The 20,683-nt window shown below is 43.5% G+C and overlaps 1 protein-coding gene across 1 annotated transcript in view; it reads right to left on the reverse strand.

Annotated features, from left to right (window-relative positions):
* Positions 1-8,057: 8,057 nt before the first annotated feature.
* Positions 8,058-20,683, reverse strand: part of LOC122810775 (transcription activator BRG1-like) — a 1,556,036-nt gene continuing 1,543,410 nt past the window's right edge. Inside the window, exon 22 of the mRNA XM_044082336.1 lies at positions 8,058-8,386. Within this exon, the coding sequence (XP_043938271.1) occupies positions 8,315-8,386 (72 nt within the window). The 3' untranslated portion in view covers positions 8,058-8,314. The remainder of the gene's footprint in view (positions 8,387-20,683) is intronic.

Consider the following 20,683-nt stretch of genomic DNA (forward strand, 5'->3'; position numbering starts at 1 on the left):
AAGACCCTAATGGCCAAGGTTGCAGAAGTGTATAACTTCTTACTCCATCTATCCAGCACCCTGGAATCTCTATCAGAGTGGGTATGATTTTTTGGCAGTACTAGCCTTAATGCCCTTGGGTCCCTGTGAAATGGTCTCAGGATCCGAAGTAGGATTTTTAAAAAAAAAACTTGGGAGAGTCAGGAACTCTGTAATATCTATCAGGTTTTCTGGGAGCAGGAGGTAGAGAGTCAGGGGCCAAGCTAGATTCCAAAAAGGCATCAACAATGTCCAGTACAGAGGGGATAGCTGAAGGCCTGTGTTGGGGCAGAAGTAGGAAATCCCTAAGCCTCTTTTTAGAGGCAGAGTAATCCTGGTTTTCCCAGCGGAAATGCTCCCTAAGAGTATGCAAGTTTTCACCAAAAGAGAAATCCTCTGGAGGGGAAGCAGAGGGAATAGAGTCCTCTGCATCAGAATCCTCATAGGTAGATAAGGGCAAATCCTGGTCATCAGAGGAAACAAATTTCAGAATCCTGATCAGAAGAATCATAAGTAAACTCAGTCCTAGGTCTCTTAGAGGGGGGGGGGGGTTGGCTTTCCCTGATTAAAGTAATAAGACCTTCAGCCATTCTTATCATTTGTTTTTAGGCATAGAGGCTTGACCATGCGGTCTGGACGGTTTTCTAGGCATGGATCGAGTTTTAGGCCTTGAAGAAGAAGAAGGCGTCTGTTTAATATGCAAGTCAGGAGGACTGAATACACCCTCAGAAGCCGGTACCTGCACAGCGGCTCAGGACCCATCCAAGGTAGAGACATCCGCAAGTTCCACAGTTGAAGCATCTCGCAGCATACCAGACTACGAATGGGTCTCAGTAGAGGCCTGCGAATCTGAAGTAGCAGGTATCAGGGGCTGTGAAAGCACCTCACTGAGTACTGGTGAACTGGCGACTAGCTTAGGAGAAGTGTCGGCAGCAGCTTTGGACCTATGCGGTCTGTCTCTATCTTTGCGTTTTTTCGAAATGCCGGTGGTCTGGTGGCTTAGCGAAGCCATATCTGGGTAATTGAACAGAGTACCAAAATACTTAGAAGCGTAAATATACAGACAACAAATAGTTTGTTGTTTAAATAAGGCACAAAACAGACAGTGAGGTACGTCGTGGTCAGGGCCTTGGCAAGGAATACAGTACGAATGAAAATCTTTATGAGGTATTTGCTTTCAACAAGAAATACAATTATTGACTTATACTGACATCGATTTAGAGCAAGAAAAAGTTTCCCCAACGGGGTACTTAGCTTAGTTGAAGACATCAGTTCTGAAACTTGAAAACGAAAATTTCAGGAGTTGGCCGACCGGCACTTGTGAAATGCTTCGGGCACCACACAGCAAGAAAGACTGATGTAATGGCATCGGCTGCATACTTCATACCCTTGACTACCTGACGTCATAGAAGATGAAACCGCAACCAATGCAGGACCCAAGACTTTGATAATCAGGCCAACTGAGGACTCCTGCAAGCAGATAACCCAAATGTGATGACTGCAACAGCGAAACACGAAGAAAGTACAGTTGTGTACACTTACCATAAATGTAGATGTTAGAGTGTATTCACTGTTGTAGTCATTACATTTGGGTAATCTGCTGGCAGGTTGCCCTCAGTCGGCCTGAATTCCAAAGTCTTGGGTCCTGCGTCAGTTGCTGTCTCCTCTTCCATGATGTCAGGTCGTCAGGGGTATAAAACAAGCAGCCAACACCATTTTCTTTAGTTTTTCTTGCCCCAGATGTCAGGTGCCCCCAAAAAGGTAGCAAAAATACATTATATATATATACATGCATCAATATAAACTTTACCTTCATCTACAAGCAAATACACCACATAAGTTGTAGAAGATAGAGAAGGAAAGATAAACTCCAGAATGAAAGGAGGATGGCGGGCGGGTAATCTGGACTGCAACAGTGAATACACTCGAACATCTATATTTATGGTAAGTGTGCACAACTGTACTATGTCTGTGTTTCACTGTTGCAGTCATTACATTTGGGTAGAGTCCCAAAGCTATGGTTGGGAGGCTGGAGCTAAACAGCATTAGGTGCAGATATAAGGCCCTGCAGAACTGCAGTGGCAAAGCCTGCCTTGGACTTAGAGTAGAAAGGCAAATGATATTGCTTTGCAAAGGTGTGAACAGAACTTCAAGTAGCAGCCTCTAGAATGTCTTTGGTTGGCATTCCTCTGGGAAAGGCTGCTGAAGTAGCTGCAGCTCTGGTGGAATGAGACCTTATGCCCTTGGACACAGGTTTGCCATGGTGTAAGTAGCAGAAACGAATGCAGTGGCTTATCCATTTTGAAATAGTCTGCTTTGAAATAGCCTTTCCTTCTGATCCTGCAGCATATGTCACTAGTAATTGCTCAGTTTTTCTTAGAGCTTTAGTCCTGCTCAAGTAGAATCTTAGCTGTCTGTGTACGTCCAAGGAATGCAGAATTCTCTCCCCCTTGTTCTGCAGATTTGGATAAAAGGCTGGCAGATTAATAGTTTGGTTAAGAGCCACACTGGAAACCACCTTAGACATAAATGTTGGATTTGTCCTCAGACACACCCTGTCTGGGCAAAATATGATAAAAGGCTCCACAGCCATGAGGGCCTGTAGCTCTGAGATTCGTCTTGCTGAAGTAATTGCTAGTAGCAGAGCTGTTTTCCATGATAAGAACTTTATATCAGCAGTAGCAGCTGGTTCAAATGGAGGCAGGGTGAGCTTTTCCAGCACATAACTGAGGTCCCATGCAGGTATTGGTGATCTTCTGGGGGGCCTTAATTTTTTGGCTCCTCTAAGATACTGCTTTAGTAAAGGATGAGAAAAGGTTGGTGGCTCTATATTGTAATGAGCCAAAATGGCAGAGGCATGGATTTTAATTGATGAGAAAGATAGGCCTTTGTCAAGCATCTCAGTCAAGTATTGTAATATCGGAGGAATATTTGGTTCTGCTGTATCAGTTCCTTGTGCTTGATTCCAAGCACAGAATCTCTTCCATTTATCAGCATAAGATTTTCTAGTACTAGGCCTTCTGGTTTCCAAAATGACATGCATCACAGCTTTACTGAGATGTGTTGTTTGTATAACTACATGATCAGCCATGCTGCCAGGTTCAGTGTCTGGAGTTGATTGCGCAGGATCTGATTGTTTTGCTGGGACAGTAATTGAGGTCTTTGAGGTAAGGTCCAAGCTGGGTATTGAGACAAGTTCCTTAGGATTGGGTACCAGTATTGACAGGGCCAGTCCGGGGCAATTAGTATCATCTTTGGTTTCTCTTGTCTGTCATGTAGTAGGACCTTGGGAAGAAGAGGCAGAGGAGGAAAGGTGTAAACTGATAGGTTTTTCCAACTGAAGGATAGGATGTCCACTTTCCATGCTTGTCTGTGATAAGTCCTTGTGCAGAATCTTTTCAATTGATAATTTTGAGGAGAGGCAAATAGATCTATGTCTGGGCTCCCCCATTTTTTTGTTATTATGCTGAAGACTAGTGGATCTAGTTTCCACTCGTGAGGGTCCATAAGGTTTCTGCTTAAATCGTCTGCCAGACTATTTTGTTTTTCTGGCAGGAATTGAGCTTGAAGATGTATTTGGTAATTCAAAGCTGTGTCCCACCGTGCCATGGCTGATCTGCAAAGGGGGTATGAGTGTGTGCCCCCCTGCTTGTTTCTATACCACATAACCGTGGTGTTGTCCGTCTTTATCAGTAGTTGTCTTGGATGAAGTAAGTCCTTGAAGGCTGTCAGGGCATTTTGAACAGCTAGCATCTCTTTTTGGTTGATATGTAGATGCATTTGTTTTGGGGTCCATATGCCCTGAATGCATCTTTCCACCATGTGGGCCCCCCAGGCATAATTTGATGCATCTGTTGTTAAGGTTTGGCTGGCAGGGGGTAGAGTGAAGGCCCGTCCCATGTTTAGGTGACATGCCTTTGCCCACCATAGAAACTCCTGTTGTAGGCAGGGAATGAGAGGAATCATTGTTTCCAGACTGTGACAATGTTGACTCCATAAACTTTTTAGGTACCATTGAAGTTTCTTCATATGCAGTCTTGCAAATGGAATCAGTAGGATGCAGGATGCCATGAAGCCCAAAGCCTGCAGAGTTTGTCTCACAGATAAATGGGTTTTTGTTGCAATCAGTTTGAAGTAAGTAGTCAGTTGCCTTTGTTTGCTTGGCATGTGGTAAGCCATCTGGGCAGTTGTATTCAAGCTTGCACCCAGGAACGTTATCTTTTGAGAGGGTACCAGTTGTGATTTATTTTCGTTTATTGTGCACCCTAGGCATGTTAGAAGCCTTTTCACAAACTCCATGTGTTGAAGAATGTCCCTGTTCTCTGCTTGAATGAGACAGTCATCCAAGTAAGGAAATATTTGTATACTTCTTTGTCTGCAAAAAGCAATTACTGGTGCCAGGCACTTTGTAAAGACCCTGGGCGCAGTAGATAAGCCAAAGGGCAGTGCAGAGAATTGGTAATGCATTAAGCCAGCCTTGAATCTGAGGTATCTTCTGGATGATTGCCTTACTGGGACATGCAGGTATGCTTCTTTTAGGTCTAATGTCACCAGCCAAGCATTCTTGCCCAGCATGGGCAGAAGCTGCTGCAAAGTCAGCATTTTTAAATTTTGGAATGTCCAGGTATGTGTTCAAAATCGATAAATCCAGAATTGGCCGCCAGGCCTTATCCTTTCTGGGTACCAAGAACAGTCAAGTAAAAACCTTGTCCTTTTTCCTGTTCTGGTACTGGCCAAATGGCCCCCATATCCATGTGGGACGTAACCGGTTTCTGTGCCTCTGCCCATTGATTTTTTGGCAGATCTGGCCAACCGTTTGCCATTGGCAGAGTATGGAAATGGAATCTGTATCTCTGTGATACTATGTTTAGCACCCACTTGTCCTGGGTTATTAACTGCCAATTTTGAGCAAAAGTGCTAATTTTCCCCCTAAGGGTGCTGCCAAAAGGTAAGTGCTTGGTGAAGGCAGAAGGAAGTAATTGGGACTGTTTTCTGTAGGTTTGCACTTTATCTCCTCAAGATTTGGAGATAGAAGCACCCCATTGCTTTGACCTGTATGAATCTTGTGCCTGGTATCTGGAACCCTTAGGGCATCTGGATTTGCCCCTTTGAGCTGTCTGACACAGGACAGGACCAATTTTTTTGTAGGCCAGTGTCTACTGAATCTTGGTGGCTGCACTTGTAAGAAGTTTTTATAGTTTGCATAGACTTAGCTTTGTCTTCCATTTTCTTTAAAACCTCTTCTGCCTTAATACCAAACAGAGTATCATGCTGTAAAGGTGCATCCAGTAATTTAGCTTTAACATGATCAGGCAAATTTTGCTCTTTTAGCCAGGCATGCCTCCTAATCACAGATCCAGTAACTGCGGCCCTGCAGGAGGCCTCTAAGGAATCAAAACCACATTGCAAAGTATGTTTTCCAACCTGTTCAGCTGCATGCAATAATTCCTGCAATTATTTTCTGCACATTCGGAAATCATCATTTTCTGTTTCAGCAATCCCATAACATGTTGTTGATACTTGAGCATATGAAATTGGCAGTTTAAGGCCCTAATTGCCAAGGATGCAGACGTATAAACCTTTTTTCCCCCCATCTATCCAGTGCCCTTGAATCTCTGTCAGAGGGGGTTGGATTTTTTGCTGTTGAGGCCTTAACTCCCTTTGGACCCTGTGAAATAGTTTCAGGATCAGCAGCAGGGTTTCTAAATAAAAATTTGTGCGAGTCAGGGACCCTGTAATATCTGTCAGGCTTGCTGGGAGCTGGAGGTAAGGAGTCAGGGGTCATGCTCGACTCCGAAAACCCATCATCCACAATGTCTAAAACAGGGGGTATTGCTAAAGGTCTGTGCTGAGGGAGAAGAAGGAAATCCAAGTCTCTTTTCTGATTCTGAGAAATCTTGACTCTCCCAGTGAAAATGCTCCCTCAAGGAATGCAAGGTTGCCAAATGAATAATCCTCAGGAGGTGATGCAGATGGTATAGACTCCTCTGCATCAGAATCCTCATAGGGAGGTACAGATAATTCCTAATCAGAAGAGGAATCAGAAAAAATAGAAACCTGATCTGAAGCTTCATAATCAGCGTCTTGCCTAGGCCTCTTATCAGGAGGGGGATGGGAACCCCTGATCAAGGTAATAAGGTCTTCAGCCATTTTGATAATCTGTTTTTAGGCATAGTGGCCTGTGCACATGGCTCATGTGTTGGTTTTTTAGTTTTAGAAGTTGCTTTTGTCTTTGGTTTTGCAGCTGTCGTCGGTTTGATATAAAAATGTTGAGGCCTGAATACACCCTCAAAAGCTGGTGCCTGCTCAGCGGCTCCGGACCCATCCGAGGGAGATACATCCGTGGGTCCAATACTTTGAGTATCTCGTGGCATGCCGGACTCCACATGGGTCTCGGTAGGGGCCTGTGACACGAAAGTAGCGGGTATCAGGGGCTGCGAAAGCACCTCACTGAGTAGAGGCGAACCGGCGACTGGCTTAGGAGAAGCTTCGTCAGTTTTGGACCTCGACTGTCTGTCTGTCCTTTTCTTTGCGTTTTTTTATGTACTCCGGTAGTCAGATTGCTATCCCACGACATTTCTGGGTGATTAAAACTGTTCCCAAAATACTTTGAGGCAAAAATATACCGATGCTTAATAGTGCGTTGGTTAAATTTAGCACAAAACCGACAGCCAGGCACGTTGTGATCAGGGCCTAGGCAAGGAATACAGTATAAATGGAAATCCTTATGAGGCATTTGCTTCCCACAAGTAATACAATTATTAACTTTTTCTGACATCGGTATGGAGCAAGAAAAAAGTTTCCCCCAACGGGGTACTTAGCTTTAGTGAAGACTTTGGTTCTGAAACTCAAACTCGAATATTTCAGGAGTCAGCCGACTGGCACTTGTGAAATGCTTCTGCTTCGGGCACCACGCGGCAAGAAAGACTAAAGAAAATGGCGTCTGCTGCTTGTTTTATACCCCTGACGTCATGGAAGAGGAGACAGCAACCGACGCAGGACCCAAGACTTTGGAATTCAGGCTGACTGAGGGCAACCTGCCAGCAGATTACCAAATGTAATGACTGCAACAGTGAAACACGAAGAACATCAGTAGCACCAACATAGTCTGAAGAAAACATGCTGTTTACCCACAGCATCCTGAAGATCATCTTAATATAAAGCAAAATAAACTTGGTTATGATGAAGTTCTGAAAATATATGCAGTACACGACATTTATTACAAACAGAAGAATGTGTCTATAGTCAGTAGTAGGAAATAACAAAAGGGGAAGCATAATCACTACGTGTGTGCTTCTCTCAGAGTCAGCTACACAAGACAGCCATTGACAGAACAGCTTGAAAAATTTCTGCATGAATGCCACACATGTGAAGCGGTCATGAAGTACTACCTCAAACTCCTCAAAGATTATGAGCACAAATTACTAACAGTTTAGTTTAAATATGAATAAATCTCAGTCAAGGTGAAGTTAAAAATATACACTGTAGACAATACTTTAAAAAAGGATACTAGAATAAGTAAAATGACTACTGCATACCTACTAATTTACAATAAAGTACAGCACATCTGGCTCCAAAACTGAAAATCTGCTCAAAACAATAGCAAGCCACGCAATCAGAATGTATTGTCAAAGTACCACAGTAGAAACATTTAACAAAAAAATACAAACCAGACTTTTTTCTTTTTACATTTTAATTGGTCTGAAATCCAGTGACACTGACAAACCGCTGCCATCCTCTACTGTAACAGTGGACAGCACGCAATTTTGACCTGCTTCATAAAATACAGTACTAGGAGTGGACTGCTACACACATGCATCCACACTCAGGACTACAGTGATCCAATATTGCAAAATAAGAAACAGTACTGCCATAAAAATGAGGAGCACTTACTTTTGTGGTCCTCAATCCATGATTTTTTTTCCAGAGTTGGTCTTTTAAAACAGTTAATGCTCATTACAAACGCTACCTATGTCAGGACAAAGGCAAAATTAAACATGAATAGTCCTACATTATTTTTCACTTTTATAGTATAAATATGGAAGATTTCTGTACAGCCTACTAAAATCTGATATATCAGATGCTACCCGTTCAGGCTAAAGGATTACAGCAGCTTTGTTTTGGAAGGATGGACATGTTTCTGGAGTTGGTAAGACAAAGAATGTTCTCACAGAATTTATTTTTGGATGCCACTTCCAGAGTACTCCCGATTAGGAGATTAAAATCTGTAGCAAGTTATCATCATGTGATTCCCTTGTTCCTTTACTTGTAAGAACAAGTACAGACAGTTTCAGTATCAACGTTTGGGTGGCATGGCTGCATTTGCAGAGTCTTCGTGGCTCATTGCCATAAGGCTCAAATTTAACTCCTAAAAACAAAAAGGCATAAAAGTTACTTTCTGTTTCACGTCATTCTATTTCTTGTTTAAAAAGTCTACACTCCTACCCAACAGACTGATGGTCTACAAGCCATATTTGCAATACAGTGATCATGCAATATAAAAAAAAAACATGCAGTAAGTGGATTAAAAGGAGATGACACATGAGAATTTTGATTTAACATCTTGAAATATGAACCATTACAAACATTTTTTTGTGCAGTCAATCAACAATGTGGATAACCCCAAATGATTTCTGCTACATTAGTTTACCTATATTTGGTGTCATGAACAATCCACTATCATTACAGCAAGTATGGAATCTTTGCACCTCACCCTAGTATGTCATTTTCATATCCATCATAACGGAGTCTTAAACTTAAGTCTCTGGAGAATCTTGTCCCCCTGCAACTGCAGATCTGAAACAGGACCTTAATCACAGATAAGATTCAGATCAAACACACTGCATAACTGTAAAACACTGTCTACTCAGCAGAGTCTAATACTATTCCAGGTGCACTGCTGAGAAATAAGTTATTAAACTAGATACGGGGCAGAAGAACAAATTGCATACTACATATGTGAACTTGTAAGGTGCACTTTACCACTTACCTAGACAATCTGTAGTTTAAGTAGTCAAATGTCAATATCCTCCATGAACACACAGGTGGTGTTTAAAGGATAGATGTAGTTATGGAAATAAAGGTCAAGCTAGACAAGAGAACGATCAGACTTCCTGCAATATAGTCAAATCTAGTGCACTGGCAGAAACAGGACCAATCCAGAAGCTTGAAGTTCAATATCTTATGAGAAGAAAGAAGTGAGAAATTATATAACCATCACCGTTAAAGAATGATGTAGCATAATCTAAAATAATTTGAAATGAACACCTGGAATGGAACAGTTATAAGGGCTGCTGACTAAAAGTTCAAACAGGAAGCCTTGAAAAATATATGGGACATTACAGTACCTAAATCTGAAATTTTCACAATCGTACATCCTTCTCTGCTCAAAATCCAGTGTCTAGTAGACATATGTCCAATCTTTACTAAATCATGACCACTATACTGGGTCTGTAAAAGTGGTGTGTGTAAATGCTTACTTAAGCTGGGCTACCCTAACAAGGGACATAAGCATATTACTTGGTAAATGATCAAGATAGAAGTGACAGTGGTTAGGTATAAAAACATGGCAAGGACACAAAGCGGTTAAAAATCAGAGAAGTAAATGACCAAAGCAGCAATGAAATAACCTGGTCAAACCTAGAGGCAATGCCTAACTGAAAATGAAAAAAGTCCACAAGTGTTACTGCAACTAGAATATAGTGACATTCCTAAGGTAAGATTCCACTTTCCTTAGAAATGGCCCAACTGAGTAAAGGACTGGCCACGGAATATGTGAAACACTTAAGATCCAAGTAGCAAGGAAAGTATAAAATGTGTCAAACAAAAATGAAATGCATCACAAATAAAGGGAATAGTAATAAATACTAAATACAGATCTGGTTGGTCAGAGTAGAACACTTGTAAAAGGGTTCTAAATAGAGAAAATATGGTTGCAAGTGAGTCAAGTCAGTTATCTTAGAGGGAGAAGTTAGGACACAGAATAGATGCAGACAAAAACAGTGATATGATTATATAAACAAAATATACAAAGAAAAACTATGCCACACTAGCATAAAGGAGGGGTCGTACAGTACAGCTAAGAAAATTTTCTAATAGGTTCACAGGTGTATATTAAGTTAATGACCACATTGGCCTTTTTAAGGCTAGGTATACTTCCCAACTATATCAGACAGGTTTTGGTAGCCTAAGGATATTTTTGAGGGTAACATGAAGTTTACGGTTATGTGGCCAAGCATTTACAAGCTGCCTCTGTCTATTAGAGACAGATGCTAGACCAGGAGTGAATTTCCGATTGGTTAAGGAAGAACTATGCTTCATATTGATGAGACACCTTTCCTGAGAAGGGATTTAACTGAAATCCTTCTGTAACTCCAAGACCAATTTTGTATGAACAGTAGCAGTGCTACAGAGAGAGTTTCTAAGGTAAGGTGTAGGGTTAGAGTATGAATTACTGTTAGCATGCATTATTAAGGTGAAGGGGCACTTTAGTTCCCTGCATCACCTTAGAAATAGATGCAGTTTCTGCCCTAAACCTTTCCCTAACACTTCCACTATTTGTGTTGCAGGGAGGATTACAGTCCTTAGAATAGCTAATTCTGATATTTGTTTTGTGGCTATGCAGAAGGTCCATCAGAGTGGGATCCAAGGAGGTTTTGTAGGCCAGGAATTGATCAACTCTCAACAGTTTGTAAGAGGCACAGGACACAAAACAGGGCTTTGAGGCAGTCTGCTTAGGACATGTTTATGCCCTGGATTTTTGTGAGCAGCCACTGTGGAAGTTCTAGTTGTTCCATGTGCCTGGCCAGGTCCATATGAAGGGGGGCATTATACTCAATGATTTGTCTGGTAAGAGCAGAAAATCATGGAGCGATAACTTCCTTGGAACTAGATGTCATACCCTTGCTTATAAGTTGGGCAACAAAGAATGACTTCTCAACAAATGTAGACACACGATAGTCAAAGGCACAATTAATATCTACAGGTACCCCCAAATCATTGACTAATGGGTCTACACTTAAGGTTGGGTTATCAAAGTGGTAGCTTCTAGGGTAAGCTGAATTCCCAAAGAACACCATTATGCATTTCTTGGCACTGAGTTTTAGATAGTGGCCCTGATATATAAAATCAGCTATTAGATCTCACTACAGTAGGGAAAGGGCAAATACCCATTCCCCACTGTACCGCAATCTCACACACAAGACTGGCAACTCGTGATCTTTTTACATTCAATTCAGTCTTCTCACTTTTCAAACAAATCAAAGTCTGAATAGCTACATAGCACTCATACATACACAAACACATATGCACATGTGTATATGTTTATGTGCATATAAATCTCCTACACTTTAGACATACATTTGTTTGCAAAGTGTAAAGTGGGGACATTTTACCAAATGTCTTGTGCTGCTAAATGTGTGTTGCAGAAACAGGTGAGTGAGTTTATATCAGTCTTTCTTTTCTTAGTCTTAATGGAAATGATAAAACTCCAACCTCAGATCAACATTTTCAGGTCTTTTGACAACGGAAATCACTCTTAGAAATGAGCTTCCATGATGGAAATGAGTCATTTAAATGTCTATTAAAATGTGGTTACAACTTTTTTAAACAGGGAAGCTGTAAGTTTTTACAGGCAGGTTGCCTCCTATAAAACAATCACCTTCTGATGGCGGTACAATTCCTGTGGGTAGAGAAAAGAAACACTACCCTAAGTAATGTACTTCAGATACATCCATATACTGCTACTGTCCCTGCAAGTTCAGACTAATGATGGTTTAACTGTGATCAATTTACAGTGGGTTAGCTGCTTTCATTAAGCTCCTAGTCTCCCACAAAAACAGTTATTTTGTTTGTATGAACACACACACTACATTCATATCCATAATCATTTACGTGACAGCAGGTCAGCTGCATTTACATAGTCATCGCCAAGTCCACCCCAAAAGAAAGCCACTTAAACTGGAAACACCTCCAGAGTGATACCACAATCAACTAAAGATTATGCTTAAACTAATGCATTTCAGCTGGCTTTTCCTACTCATGCACTTTTCCTGAAAATCCAGATCCACAATCACCAACCTATAAACAACTGACAACTGATCATACACGCTTACACCCCAACTTACCAACTTTACAGGTTGGTCATTTCAACCGGACAGTGATCAAGTGAAAAAAATCTGCCAAAGTAATGTATTCAGCTTGTATTGCAAACAAATTCAGCCCTTCTACCTATGCCTACTAATCTATGATCAAGTGACAACAGGTCAGCTGCTTGAAATCACAGACTAGCCACTCAGCTGTTAAACTCAACAGAAAGAAAAGATGCCACTCAACTACCAATGACGGTTTAACTAAAAAGGGACACAAAACAGCTGGCTTTCATAGTCTATCACCACTCCTAAAAGGTACAACCAGCTTCTGACTGGGTAAACCACTAATGCTTGATTGTAATCAAGTGAAAGAAATCCTGTCCCTTTTAACTTGGTTACATACACACACACTTTTCACTCATGATTTAACTTTTTATTAAGTAACAGAAGATGAAAAGAAATTATGTACCTACCATAACGTTCGATGTTTGTAGTCCATCTCGCCATACATTCTTACACTTGGGATTGGAGCTGAACCTTGGCTCCGACTCGGCCATACTCTAGCTCAAAAACTTCTGGTTGGCTCGTGGCTAGGAGGTATCCCATCATACATCACCCACATTCCACAGATCTTGTTTGCTGCGAGAAAATAGAGACAAAGAAAGAACAAACCAAATTGAAAGGAATACAACAACAGTAGGTACTCTACCCCTAGGTCCTCAAGGAGGGGGCAGGAGGGAGGGTTCATAAGAATGTACGGCGAGATGGCCTACAAACATAGAATGTTATGGTAGGTACCTAACTTCTTTAAGTTCTGTAGTCCTATCTCGCCTTCATTCTTACACTTGGAACAGCATCCCTAGCACCTTCATCTCGGGTGGCTCATTAGAAATTGCTCCTGAGTACTGTGGAACCAAAGGAAGACCTGTTCCTAGAAGCCATATCCAATTTGCAGTGAGTAATGAGTGTGTGGGGTGAAGCCCATGTTGCTGCAGCACAAATGTCTATTGGGATCCTAGCCTGAAAGGCTACCGAGGTAGACACAGACCTGGTAGAATTAGCTTTAACCTTGAAAGGAAGATCTTTACCACTGGAGGAATAGATGAATGAAATGCAACTGGAAATCCAGTGAGATAATGTGACTTTAGGAACTGGGAGGCCCTGTCTGGAGTCTGAAAAGGACACAAATAACTGGTCTGATTTTCTGAAATTTTTAGTTCTGTCCAGATAAAAACGTAACTGTCTATGGACATCCAACTGATGGAATGTATACTCTGCTTTGTTTGAGAATTCAGGGAAGAACACAGGCAACTCAATAGACTGATTAATGTTGGCTGGAGAAGAAACCTTAGGAATGAAGGAAGGGTTTGTCCTCAAGGAGACCCTATCTTTATGAAATACCAAATAAGGTAGCTTAATGGAAAAAGCTTGCAGTTCAGACACCCATCTAGCGGAAGTGATAGCCACCAAAAATATAGTTTTCCAAGATAAAAACTTGAGGTCACATGTCACTGAAGGTTCAAAAGGACTAGACGTAAGTTTCTGGAGAACAAAGTTCAAATCCCATGGAACCACAGGATCCATGACTTGGGGGTCTTAGTAACGTGGTCCCCTTCGAGAAAGGCTCTACAAAGCCAATGAGCCGTAAGATTAGGTTCGTTAGCAACATGGAAAGCGGAAATAGCTGCCAACTGGACTTTAATAGCTGCTGCTGCTGAACCTTGACTAACTGTGAGAGGAAGTCTAAAACAGCAGAAATGGGAGCTGTGTAGGGATCAAGGTTTCTCTCACGGGCCCAAAAGGAGAATCTTTTCCATTTACTAGTATAAATCTTCCTAGTGGAAGGTTTGTGGGAAGATGACAAAATGTGTACAACCTCAGGGGAAAAGTCATGAAGCCTGACTAGGGATGGAATTGGAGCAGCCAAGCTGTCAAGTTGAGGGTGTGGAGGGAGGGATGGAACGCTCCTGACATGTGTGTCAGTAAATCTGGAACTAGATCCAGGGTCCAAAGCTCGTCCATTAGATATGGTCTGAGGAAGGGGAACCAAATCGGTCGAGGCCAGTAAGGAGCAATTAGGATCATCCTGCTTCCCAAGGATATTGCTTTCTGAATTACCTTCAAAATGAGGGGGAAAGGAGGGAAAGCATACAGAAGTCCCGAGGGCCAATCGTGAATGAGTGCATCTCTTGGAGTCACCCTGTCTGGGGGAATCAGGGCAAAGTAGCTGCTGCATTTGGCATTGAGAGGGGTGGCAAAGAGATCGCAGCAAGACTGACCCCATTTGCGAAAGATCAGTTCTACAATGCAAGTGATCAGAGACGACTCGTGAGGCATCAGAATAGCCCTGCTGAGCCTGTCTGCTATGACGTTGGATTTCCCCGGAATGTGCGTTGCCACCAGAAAGCGCTGGGAAAACACTGGCCACTCCCATACTTGAAGGGCTTCTCTGCAGAGGGGGTAAGATTTGGTTCCTCCTTGCTTGTTTATGTACCATACCACTGACATGTTGTCTGAGTGGATTGCAATTGTTCCTAGAGGGAGAAAGCTGTGAAGTGCTTGCAACGCTAGAAGCACCGTTCTCATCTCCAAGACATTGATATGCAAATGAGCCTCATGATCTTGCCATGTGCCTTGGACTGTTCTCCTGAGATAATGCCGCCCCCCAACCTATCTGGGAGGCATCCGTGGTCACAGTGGCAACTGGGGGGGGGAGCAGAGGAACAAATGGTCTGCCTGTGTTTAGGTTGCTGATCTGGATCCACCAACAAAGATCCCGCTTGCACAAATTTGTTATAAGGATAGGATGAGACGGAGGGAGATACTGCAGTGACCACTGGGCAAAGAGTAACCACTGAAGGACCTCATGTGCAGTCTGGCTAATGGAACTAGTGTTATTGTGGAAGCCATGGTCCCTAATAGCTTGAGCACCACCTTTGCTTTGACTTTTCTCAGTGGAAGTAGGGTCAAGACTTGTTCCCTTAGACTCTGAATTATTTCGATAGGCAGGTAAGGCCCTCATTAACAGTGTTTATTTTTGCGCCAATAAAATTCACATGCTGAGAGGGCGACAATGCAGATTTTTGCCAATTTGCTGTAATTCCTAAATGTAGGAAAGTTGAAATGGTGGCGTCCCTGCCTGTAACAGTAGATGCCTGGTGGTGGCAGTCAGGAGCCAGTCGTCCAGGTACAGAAACACTTGGAATCCCTGATGTCTCAAATGAGCCGTTACTGCCATGCATTTGGTGAACACCCTGGGGGCTGTGGTGAGACCAAAGGGCAGGGTGCGAAACTGATAATGACTGGCTCCCAACCGGAAGCATAGATGACTCCTCGATGCCCTGTCCATTTTCCTATGGTAGTATGCATCTTGGAGATCTATGGAGCACATCCAAATGTCTTTCCCTAACAATGGGAGTATTGACTGTAAGGTCACCATTCGGAACTTGGACTTCTGCACAGATTTGTTCAGTTTGCTGAGATCCAAAAATGGGTCTCATGTCCCCTGTTCTTTTTGGCACCAAAAAGAATCTGGAGTAAGTCCCTAATCCTACTTGGTCTGTGGGGACGGGTTGGATGACTCTTCACAAGCAACTTTTGGATTTCTAGAGTTGCTGAATCACTGTGATTGGGTGGCACATCTGGGATTCGTCTGGTCTAAGGGGGTGGAGAAAAGAAGGGAATATGGTAATCTCTGGTAATTATCTTTAATACCCACTTGTCTTGAGTGATGTCATGCCAGACTTCTGGGTATAAAGAAATACGATCCCAGACTGGCTCCAGAGATGAGCAGTCTGGCCTCCTTTCAGGAGCACTGATAGGGACGACCACGAAAGGAATCCCGGTCTCCCTGGTTCTGTGGGCCTCCCTACCACTAGGGTGACGTCTACAGTTATTTCCTCCTCCTTCGCCTCTGGAGAAGGAATCACCTTGTGTGTTGTGAAAAAAACCTCTGCGATTTTTTAAATCACACTTTGCCGCCCTCTGGGACAGAGTCTAGAGGAGACGGAAAAACGGACTCCCACGGCATACAGGGTTTTTCCATCCTGCTCGCACCTGGCGAGTGTGCCCTTTACCTTGGTTCCAAACATACAGGAACCTTCAAATGAGGCATTGGTAAACACAGACTTAAAGGCCTCCACAAAATTGCACAAGCGCATCCAGGAGTGTCTCCTGAGAGACTCCTGAACCAGCTGCCCTACTCGTTCCATCCGCTGCATACAAAATCAGCTTCATGGAGGAGTTCACAATAGAACTTAGGGCAGACATCTGTGCGTTAACCTTCTGAGATACAGCATTAGATACGTTACCCTGTAGAGCATCTCCCAGCTCTTTTAGATCTCCCTGGAGCCTTGTAAAATGGGACAGATAGCTCAGCGACCGCAGAGTAAAAGCCGCTGAAGCAAAAACACGTTTCCCATACCTGTCCATTGTTCGAGACTCCTTGTTTGGCGGATGGACAGTGGAGGAAGTTTCGGCAAGTTCATTCTTGGTGGCTGCTGTCACCACCATGGCATCTACTGGAACACCCTTAGTCAAAAAGTCCTTGTCTTGGGGTGCTGACAAAAATGTATTTGGTCTTCTAGGAACTGGTTCCACAGAATCAAGAGATTCCACACACCTTTCGACTCACTAAATCCAGTAGCTCGTTGAAAGGCAGACACACCCAAGAGGTGGAGGGTTGAGACCCGGAAGCCTTCAGGTACACTGCCTCCTCATCAGAAGGGGATTTGGTGGGCCAGCCACCTCTCTGTTTCAGGATCTTGAGGATATCTGCAAAAGAGATATCCGAGGATGACTTGGGGGACCCTTCTGACTCCTCTAAGTCAGTGTCTGATGTAACGGACTCATCAAGGGAGTCAACATGCTTCCTCTTACAAGTTCTCTTCCTAGGTGGTTCCTCAGACAGGCATTCTGGGGAGACCTTGGAAGACTGGAGACCACTCATGGAGGTATCCTGAGGCTGCGGGTCTCTGCTGTGTAGGGAGAGAGAGGGAGCAGAGACAGAGATCGGCACCTTAGAAGGAAGAGTGTCAGTACCTCTGGATGAAGCTGAAATCCTGGAGAGCACACTCCTCATTACCTCGAATGCTGATCCCCTGGCTCAGAGTATGCCATCTGCTCTGAAGATACATAGGCAACTCTCGATACCGAGAAGATGGGCTCCAAAGCAAATGTGGGGTCCAAGCTCACCCGCGCCAAAGCACCAAGAGGTAGGCTCGGAACCGAAGTTCGATTCGAAGCATCCCCCTCGGGCCCGGCCGGAGAGCTAAGGATCTTCGACCACACGGATGGCACCGAGACTGTCGGAGCAGATATCGGAACCAAGAGACCAATTGAGGTAGCTGGAACCGACCTATCCACAACTGGAGGCACCAACAGCTCTGGCTCCGAAGGCTCAGAGAAGCTCAGAGGATCAATCGAGCAGGATGTAACGTTGGGCTCCGGAACCAATTGGGATGGAGCCGAAAGCAAATTTGCCAGCGCCAAAGTCTGAAGCAGTCTACGCACCACTCTCTCGACATCCTCATCAGAAAGGCTCCTAGAGGACCTACACAATAGAGTAGGGGATCTAGATCGCTGTAAAAATGGCAACCTAAAAGTCGCAGAGACCGGCCAAAGATCAGATGACAGGTTCCGAAAAGTAATGTCCGTCATCGGTTCCGAAGCACCCGCAGCCTAGACTGATGGATCCACCAAGCTACCCTCAGTCGGCATCGAAATCAGTGGAGCTGATGAGGGTGAAGCCACTTTAGCAATTTTGTCTGGTGGCTCCGACGAAATAGATTGGGTGGTAGACCACCTTTTGGTAGTTTTTTCGTCTTTCCTTTTTGGAGGAGGCGGGAGACAGAGGAGGATGATGAGGATCTCAATTCCTCCTCAAAGGAATGCTTTAGTAGTCCCTTCAAAATTAGTTTGTTCTTCCTCTACTGAAGAACACTAGGACTGAATGCAGGGCAAAATATGCAAGACTCTTGGAGATGGATAGCCTCAAACAGTAAACACACAAATTGTGCCCATCAGTCAAGGACATCTTCTGGGCATATTTGGTACACTTTTTGAAGCCCGAAGGCTTATGGTCCTTAGAGTCTTTAGACATAATCCTCAAACAAAATACTGTAACACACAACAATGAGAAAGAAAAAACAGGGGACTAGGTCCTCTAAGATAAACGGGCCTAGCCCTAAGGGAAAATGGAATAAACCGAGGACTAGGCCCTCTAATTTAAACGGGTCTAGCCCAGGGAGAAGGAAAAAAAGTACAGTTGTGTACCTACCATAAATGTAGATGTTCAAGTGTATTCACTGTTGCAGTCATTACACTTGGGTTATCCTGCTGGCAGGCGACCCGCAGTCGGCCCGAGTTCCAAAGTCTTGGTCCGGCGTCGGTTGCTGTCGCCTCTTCCCTGACGTCAGTGCGCCAGGGGTATAAAAGTTGCAACAGACGCCATTTTCTTCAGTTTTTCTTGCCCCAGATGTCAGGTGCCCCCAGATAGGAAGGCTGAAAAGATAAAATTATGCCAAACAATCAAGCATATATTACTATAAACATTTACTTCATCTACAAGCAAATACACCACATAGGTTGTATAGAGTTGAGAAGTACAGAATAGTCCCAGTAAAGAGGGGGATGGTGGGTGGGTAACCTGGACTGCAACAGTGAATACACTCGAACATCTACATTTATGGTAGGTACACAACTGTACTATGTTCATCGTGTTTCACTGTTGCAGTCATTACACGTGGGTAGAATCCCAAAGCTGAGGTTGGGTGGCTGGGTCTAGATTGGATTTGGTGAAACAAGCCCTGCAGAACTGCAGTGGCAAAGCCTGCTCTGGATTTGGAGTAGAGAGGTAGGTGGTAATGCTTGTAAAAGTGTGCACTGAGCTCCAGGTTGCAGCTTCTAAGATGTCTTTGGTTGGTACCCCTCTGAGGAAATCTGCTGAAGTGGCTGCTGCTCTGGTAGAATGAGGTCTAATGCCCTTAGGCAGAGATTTGCCATGTTGTGCATAACAGAAGCGGATGCAGTGTCCTATCCATTTGGAGATTGTCTGCTTTGTAATAGGCTTTCCTTGTGATCCTGCAGCATAAGCTACAAACAGTTGCTCAGTTTTTCTGAAGGCTTTTGTTTTGTCCAAGTAAAATCGTAGCTGTCTGTGTATATCCAAAGCGTGCAGAAGTCTTTCCCCTTTATTCTGGGGATTTGGGTAGAAAGTAGGTAAATGAATGGTTTGGTTTAAGGCCACATTGGAGACCACTTTTGACATGAATGTTGGGTTTCTCCTAAGAGAGACCCTGTCCTGATGAAAAATGAGGAAAGGTTCCACGGCCATCAATGCCTGTAACTCTAAGACTCTTCTTGCTGAAGTTATTGCTAGGAGCAGAGCAGTTTTCCATGACAAGAATTTTAGATCAGCTGTGCTGGCTGGTTCAAATGGAGGCAGTGTTAGTTTGTCTAAAACAAAATTGAGGTCCCAAGTAGGTACTGGTGTTCTTCTAGGGAGTCTTATATTCTTTGCCCCTCTGAGGTACTGTTGTAGTAGAGGATGTGAAAAAATAGGAGGATCTGTATTGTAATGAGCTGAAATGGCAGAAACATGGATTTTAATAGATGAAAAAGATAGGCCTTTGTCCCAACATCTCAGTCAGGTATCGCAAAATCTGAGGTATATTAGGGACCAGTGGGTCGAGCCCTTGTGCCTGGTTCCAAGCACAGAATCTCTTCAATTTTTCTGCATAAGATGTCCTAGTGCTGGGCCTCCTGGCTTCCAAAATTACATCCATAACAGCTTTAGAGAGAGGTGCAGTCTGAGTGGCTACATTATCTGCCATGCTGCCAGGTTTAAGGTTTTGAGTTGACTGTGCAGAATCTGATTGTTTTGAATCTGATTGTTTTGCTGTGTCAGAAGATGAGTGATTTGAGGTAGAGGCCAGTCTGGTGCAATCAGTATAATTTTTGGCCTCTCGTCCAACTTTTAGAAGCACCTTGGTGAGAAGAGGCCTCGGAGGGAAGGCATAGACTGTCAGGTTTTTCCAGCTGAATGATAGAGCATCCACTTTCCATGCTTGAGAGTGATAAGTCCTTGTGCAAAATTTCTGTATTTGGTAATTGTGAGGAGAGGCAAAAAGATCTATGTCTGGGCATCCCCATTTCCTTATCATCATGTTGAACACTTGTGGATTTAGCTTCCATTCGTGAGGATCCATGAGATTTCTGCTTAGTTTGTCTGCCAGTGTATTTTTTGTTCCTGACAAGAATTGTGCTTGCAGATGTACCTGGTAGGTCAGTGCTTTGTTCCACAAAGTCATGGCTTGTCTGCATAGGGGGTAGGAATGTGTGTCCCCTTGCTTATGTACCACATAACTGTGGTATTGTCCGTCTTTATTAGTAGCTGTCCTGGATGTATTAGGTTCTTAAAGGCTGTCAGGGCATTCTGTACAGCTAGCATCTCTTTTTGATTGATGTGAAGATGCATTTGCTCCTTGGGCCATGTGCCCTGAATACATTTTCCTGCCATATGTGCTCCCCAGGTGTAATCCGATGCATCCGTTTGTTATTGTATGCCTGGCTGTAGG

Source organism: Protopterus annectens, chromosome 9.part0 (assembly GCF_019279795.1).
Source record: "Protopterus annectens isolate FY-2018-M chromosome 9.part0, PAN1.0, whole genome shotgun sequence".
Taxonomy (NCBI): Eukaryota; Metazoa; Chordata; order Ceratodontiformes; family Protopteridae; genus Protopterus; species Protopterus annectens.